This window comes from Lithobates pipiens, unplaced genomic scaffold (assembly GCF_037356315.1).
Source record: "Lithobates pipiens isolate NorthernLeopardFrog02 unplaced genomic scaffold, aLitPip1_a1.2 Scaffold_27, whole genome shotgun sequence".
Classification (NCBI taxonomy): domain Eukaryota; kingdom Metazoa; phylum Chordata; class Amphibia; order Anura; family Ranidae; genus Lithobates; species Lithobates pipiens.
Genome location: NW_027507788.1, coordinates 58,698,667 through 58,705,928, shown reverse-complemented (window position 1 = coordinate 58,705,928; position 7,262 = coordinate 58,698,667). Strand labels below are relative to the sequence as shown.

Sequence of the window (7,262 nt, the reverse complement as noted above, 5' to 3'; positions counted from 1 at the left end):
AAACTGTGATTATAGAAAAAAATTAGTGCTCTTTATTAATTATCAGTATATTAATGACTGCAATTTACAACATTTTATCATAGAAAAGGGGCCCTTAAATATTTTTATTACATATTTAGAAGTGTAGCTTGTATCAACTGTGTATCATTTTAGAAATGTCTCTTACTGCCTGTCCAATATGTATTAAAGAAAATCTCCCCAAGTGAAGGCAATGCCCCGTGTAGTTGTCCCTGAAACAGGTGTCCGTATTACAATATTTATCCTTACCTTTTCAGAGGGCAACATTTTGGATTTCCCCTCATGGTCTGTCTCCGTGACAATAGTCATCAATTAAAGAAATAGCAAACCTCCTTAATGAGGACACAGCATTAAAAACTTATCAGAGGGGCCAATTCTTGTCCACATATTTCTCAACCAAAAAAAAAAGTTTTGCATAGAGATTTACTTTAAATCTGAATTGGATGAGGACTGCTTACACACAACACTAATTTCACATCCTTGCTCTAATATATTTTGAGCAGCGGAATCATGGAATAATCTGATCCCCTAGCATAAAAAAAAAAAAGAAAACAAAAAACATATAATGCACGTAATGAAATAGTTTCTACTAATAAATTATTAACTATTTCTTTATGCATAAATGTCAGAAAGAAGCCTGAAAGCTATTGTATATCCACAAGTAGCTGCTGGCCCTTTTCAGGAGCAAAGTATCCCCAGTCTTGTGCCCATGCACAAACTGTTGGCACAATATAAAATAAATCTTGTATAATAATAATAGTAATCCCTTGGCAGGGAATCTGCAAACAGCTGATGGGTAAGGATTCCTGAATTTCAAGAATTTTCCAACAACCTGGAGGCAAAATAACCCCAATGCAGGTGTCAGTATAAAAAATATGATATTTTCAGAATGTACTTATTTTCTCCAAATAATAATGGTACCAATACTGACTGCCTAAGCACTTTTTTGGGATAATGGCTATATTCAGAATTACAATTGGACATCTGTCCCTAGCCAGTGATTTTATATCTATATATATATATATATGTATATATATATATATATATATATATATATATATATAATATAGTGTTGTAGTGGTTAACACTTTCGCCTAGCAGTAAGAAGGGTCGCTGGTTCGAATGCCAACCACGACACTACCTGCTTGGAGTTTGCATGTTCTCCCTGTGCCTGCGTGGGTTTCCTCCGGGTACTCCAGTTTCCTCCCACACTCCAAAGACATGCTGGTAGGTTAATTGGATCCTGTCTAAATTGTCCCTAGCTTGTATGAATGTGAGTTAGGGACCTTAGATTGTAAGCTCCTTGAGGGTAGGGACTGATGTGAATGTATAATGTATATGTAAAGCGCTGCGTAAATTGATGGCGCTATATAAGTAACTGAAATAAATAATAATAATATATATGACCTGTATAAGTCCAGAGTGGGGCATGAGACAGCAGATCTTTACATTTTCCTAACTCTTTATCTTGAACTTTGTTCCCCAAGTTCCACATGTTAAACTGCAGACCCAGCTTATCTTAGCTGATAAAGCAATGTATGCAGGGCTATAAGTTCACACACTGCTTCATACAGATTCCATAAGCAGCTAACCAACAGAGGAAAGCAGGTAAGAACAATTATGCTCTAATGTGGATATGATAGAGGATAGAAAGAGGGCTTCTGTAAATGTTGGGTCTTCTGTAGTAAATAGGAGAAAATAGCGCTCTGGTATTTGTTGCCGTTCATCATGTAAATTTGAAATTATTCATTTAATTTACCTTTCATAAACTATACAGGTTGTTTTAGCATGTTTATACGATTTTGGGTTTGTAAACTTTTCTGCAGTTGTGTTTTGGCACAAGATCAGGAATTAACAAATCAAGAGAATTGTGTCATCATACTTTTGGAAATCCCCTGAATATCTGAATGTCTCCTAAAAATGATGCAATTTAGGAATTCTGCCAGGCTTACCTCAAGAATGATATGACTTAATTTGCACACCCCAAATGGTATCTAGTATATCATGTGTGATATATACAGACCCTATTGAGCTCACTACTTCTTTTTATGATACCAATTAACTAGAGGCAACAGATGCTAATTATTTTGTTCAAATGTGCAGCCATTGAGGCAGAGAGCTACACAACAAAGTTTACCCAACATAGTAATGTAGTTCTCAATATTTCTTTTTATTACAGGTTGAGGTAAACCATTTGCAAATATGAAAAGCTTGGTCCTAACCATCGCTCTAGTGTTCCTTACAGGTGGGTAGATCTGCAAAAAGTGTGGCACTATTATTTTTTATTATATATAGAATGTTTTTCTGTCCAGCCTTCCTAACAGTTCTATATTGAGTAGGGCATTTAATAGCCTGGTATGTATAATCTATCTGAAATCTTATATACATTTTAAGGCTGACCATACATTATGCAATTTTCTTGTACAATTTTCCCTTAGATTTACCAAAACCATATAATATGAGGTCACATTTAAACATTTTTAATTTGTATGCAATCATAATTCAAAGTAAATCTGAAAGAAATTGAATAAGAAAATTGTATAATGTTTGGCCAGCCTAACAATAATTGCATCCTTTGTTGTGTTAAATATATAATTAAAAGCTTTTATTATACAGTATATGTTTGATTTGTGCAAAATGATTAGCTGTTCATTCAGCCAAAAATCTTGTGAGCTGATAACTTCTTGTGCTCTCTGCCTCTATCCTATTATCACTTAACATTTTTCTCTGCTACCTGTTAGGACTACAGAACACAACCCCATGTTTTATAGAAAAGAGGGAAGCGCTATGTAGTCCTAACCCGCTTCCTTTCCTAGAGTGACAACACTGCTCAGTTTCTTTGTCACTGTAGGAGGGAAAGTGTGTTAATGGCAAGATTACTGGGTAAAAAAAAATAAAAAAAATTGATAAAGGAAGTCACCACATCTAAGGACCAGTAATCTGCAATAATATCCTATTTTGTTTAATTAAACCTTAAGAATCTTTACATACTGCCTTCATTCATACTCTTCATACTGCCCTAGAAATATGGTGCACATGCAAGCACTAACAAATCACAAAGAACTTCGTTCTCTGCATAATGGATGTCTATTAACTTTGCAGATACTTTGGCTAAAAACATATCTCTTTTTATCTTTAGGAACCCAAGCTCGTTACCCTTGGCAGAATGAGGAACCCCAGACACCCATCCAGCAAGTCCGGGAGGCAATTGAGGGCTACTTAGACAAAATAAAGGACATTGGCAGGGAGGCTGTGGCACAGGCAGAATCTTCTGAAGTTGCAAAACAGCTTGAGTAAGTGGTTTACTGATCATGACTGCTGAGAAGCTTAGGCATGTTTTAACCAGCTATTACCAACCCAAAAAACCTTTCCCCCCAAAAAAGACACACAGACTTCTTTAAGTTGGAATTAGGGCAAGGCCATAGCTTTATTGAACATCCAACTGTAACAGTGTTCAGCATACCACAAAACAATGTAAGTCACGGTTATTCTGTGAGCATCCATAACAAACACGGATAGTCTAAGAGTCTCCACCATCAGTGTGAGACAGGCATTAAACTGATACCAGACTTAAACTTGAGGGCATAGCCCATAAAGCAATCTCCATCGCTGGCTAGGTAAAATTGACAATAAAACTGACAAAATTCACAATGAGCGGGTGGGTGGTCAACTCATGTGATGTCTGTCCTCCTCAGAGTGGTGGGACGTGCCCTTGCGTAGCCTTTTTCAAGAGTTCCGGCTCAACCCAGTCACCTCATGCTTTAGTGGCCAATCCCATCCCACTTAAACTCCCTGCTTTTGATTAACGCCCACGTAGCTGCCAATCTTCCAGCAGTCAAGGCTTCCTTTCCCTAGTAAGGAGGCTTCATTATAAATTGCAAAATATCACCAGGAAAGTTTCAGGCTGACCTTGAATTGGAGTCTAACCTGTGTACAGAAAGGCTTCTTTACAGCAAGCTATGAAAATGTAAAGTAGACTTCCACGGGAGTTAGTTCTGGCTATGCCAGTAGATTTCTTAAAAAAAAAAAAAAAAAAGCTGGATGTATTTCTAAATGCACAAAATATAACTGGCTATAAATATTTGCATGAAAAACCTGGTATAAGCAGATTGGATCATGCTATTTAGGGTGAATTCGCATATACTGCTGTGACAGACGTCTTACTGCATGGTAAAATGTCTGTCCCCAAAAGGACACACAGGAAACAATTATTTCCTGTGTGTCCCATTCACACTACCATGTAGCCATGCTGCTATCTATCACAGCACAGCATGCACAATCTCATGGCAATGTGTTACAACGCAGCTCACCGCATCCCGCTGCAGTACATTTCTATGCATGAAGTGTACGTTTTATACACTTCAAATAAAGTCTGTACAAAACAAAATAAAAAAGGGAGCCATGTGTTGCGAGGAATAGTGCACCACACTGCCTACTACCGCAGCCGGCAATGTAGACCTGCTGAAATGGTGAATTGCAGCCGGAAATGTAGACCTGCTGGAATGGTGCATTGCAGCCGGTAATGTAGACCTGCTGGAATGGTGCATTGCAGCCGGAAATGTAGACCTGCTTGAGTGGTGAATTGCTCAGTCAGGTCTCTGTTGTAGTGTGAATTCAGCCTTAAGGTTTTCTTTACTTCCTCTGAATTCAGTTGTGTATTTACAGTTGTAAGGGATAAAGGGTTTTCATTTTTCTCTTTTTTTTTAAGTAGATAAATACATGTGCTATTTCAACCTTACTATGTAACTACACAACAGAACAAGGCTAGCTGAACACAGATTTTTAATAACAAAAAGACTAATTCATGCATGTTTCTCAATAACGTCAGCCTTGAAATGGCAAATATCAAGAACAGGATCACAAAGATTTAATAGCATTCCAGAAACCATTTTGCAGTCAGTCTTTGATTTTTTCCTTTTGGCTAGAGTTAATGGAAAGAATCCTTTCACTTGGCATGTGCCAAACTTAATATTGGAACAAGCTAGGAGCAGCGCTGTTATGCAGGGTACTGATGCACAAAGGCTCTTTTGCAAAAAGATACATCTCATATTCATATGCAAGATTGTCTATCACCAGCTTCTGCTTTAAAGTGTATGTAAAGCCAAAACCTTTTTTAGTTTTAGACAGGGGTGGCCCATCTATTTAGACAGGGGCGGCCCCCTATCCTCATCACCCCCTATATGTATAATGGATAGAGTCTCGCATAGCATGAATCTATCCACTGCCGCCGCGGCCGCCCCCTATTCATGTGTCCGGCCCCTTTCGGGTCACTAGGCATATGCATTACAGCGGCCAGGTTGTTTTTTTTTTTTAAGCACTGATAGAGCCATAGGCTCCAATAGGTTTCAAAATAGGGTGGACTCGGGACGCAAAGAGCATTGAGCCTGGAGCCCACCAAGGTGTGTGGCAACAAGGAATGAAAATTTGCTGTTGCAACACTTAACCTCCTCCCGGCCAATCGGGAAGCAGGGATGAACCCTGTTTTCCGATTGGCCAAAACGTCTGGTGATCCTATTGGACGCCTAGTGCCGGGAGGAGGAAAGAGGAGACATCACAAAAGCTGCTCCAGAAGAGGACGAAGGTATGGACAGCGGGTGGTGGTGGGGGAGTGTGTTAGTGTCGGGGGGGCTAGGGGTAGTGCCGCTCCACCAGCAGCCCCTGGGCGGGGTGGCTGTTTGCCCCCCGAAAAAACCCCACCAGCCACCACTGGTTTTAGATAAAGAAGTATGAAAGGGTTTTAGCTGACACAAAAGGTAGTATTTTATTTATTGCACTTTTGTATCGTACCTGCACATTTGGTTCCTTATTTGGATGAATCTATGAGCTGTAAAAGATTAATACAGAAGATACTTTTGAAAGACGATGTACTGTTATGTGCTTTTAAAAATTAAGTGAACCAACAAAAACTAATATCAAGGTTATCCAATATTCTGAGATTTTTTAATACATTTATTATATTGGATATCAGAAGTCTGGGGTACACATCTGTGTTTTACATTTTTAACTCTTGTAAATATTTTCTTCCATATAGTTTGAAAATCACTGAGAGGTTTGATGCTTTCAGTACTAATGCACTGGCTTTGAGGAAACAGCTGCACCCCTATGTGGATAAAATAAGGGAAGAAGTGTCTGCAGAGCTGGAGAAGGATATCCCCCTCCTCAGAGAAAAGATCCGCCCCTTCATTGAGACCTTTCAGAAAAACTGGGCTGCTGAAGTAACATCTTTCAGAGAGAATATTGCACCAGTGGTAGATGAGTGGAAGAAGCAGACCAAGGAGAATTTAGATGGATTTTACAAAAAAGCCCAGCCCCAGCTTGAGGGGCTCCGCGAAAAGCTTCGTTCTGAGGTTGACATCCTTAGAACAAAAATTGGCCCATTCAAGGAGGATATCAGGAAAAAGCTGATTGAGAAGTTTGAAGAGGTAAAAACCAACGCTGGTCCTAAAGCAGAAGAATATAAAGCCAAGTTAGCCCAACATGCTGAAACCCTAAAACAGAGGCTTGGACCTGTGATTGAGAACCTCAAAGAGCAGCTTGGGCCCAAATTAGAGGAAGCCAAAATAAAGCTGGGCCAACTGTGGCAAGTTGTGCAAGCCAAGGTCGCTGAAAGCTACTCCTAAACATAATTGTCTATTCCAGTGACTGTATGAAGACATGGTACTAGAGACGTCGATTTCCATCATCCTGTATTCCTGCGCTTTCACCTTAAGCATGCGGTTTACCAAAGAGGAACAAATACCCATGCTGCTACTCCAAGCCCAATGGCAAAAATGTCTAGGTGGTCTGATGTAATGCTATGTTTACCTACATTATTGTGATTACCTCTGTCCTAAGACCATGTTCCTCTTTTATTTCATATCAGTCTGTGAATAAAATGCATTGGTTAAATGATTTGTTTACTTTCTTATTGTCTATTAGAACAAAAAATTCATATACAACTACATGTCAAACTCCACCAGTAGGGAATAAGACTAAAAACTAAGTGTACTTTTTTTGCTTGGCATCTACTACTGCCAACTGTATGCATTCCTCTGAATGTTAAGGTAAATGAGAAACCAGCTTATTCCCATGTGTCAATGCATCACAAAATTATATAAAACATAAATAGTGAAATGTTTAAAACCTTAAAGAAAGTATAGGAATGGAAAAATAAAATAAAATAAAACATCTATGCTCATCTTTCTGCTGCAGCATTGGTCTGATGCTGCAGCTGTTCCCCTCCAGCTCTAAGCCCAGAAAGATCA

General features: G+C 38.9%; 1 protein-coding gene across 1 annotated transcript; it reads left to right on the top strand.

Moving 5' to 3' along the window:
* The first annotated feature begins 1,537 nt into the window (after positions 1 to 1,537).
* LOC143933879 (uncharacterized) lies at positions 1,538 to 6,906 on the top strand. Its single transcript, XM_077456976.1, has 4 exons — positions 1,538 to 1,626; positions 2,198 to 2,263; positions 3,158 to 3,311; positions 6,050 to 6,906. The coding sequence occupies exons 2-4, from the start codon at positions 2,221 to 2,223 to the stop codon at positions 6,636 to 6,638; spliced, it is 786 nt and encodes a 261-aa protein (XP_077313102.1). The 5' UTR covers positions 1,538 to 1,626; positions 2,198 to 2,220; the 3' UTR covers positions 6,639 to 6,906.
* Positions 6,907 to 7,262: the final 356 nt, after the last annotated feature.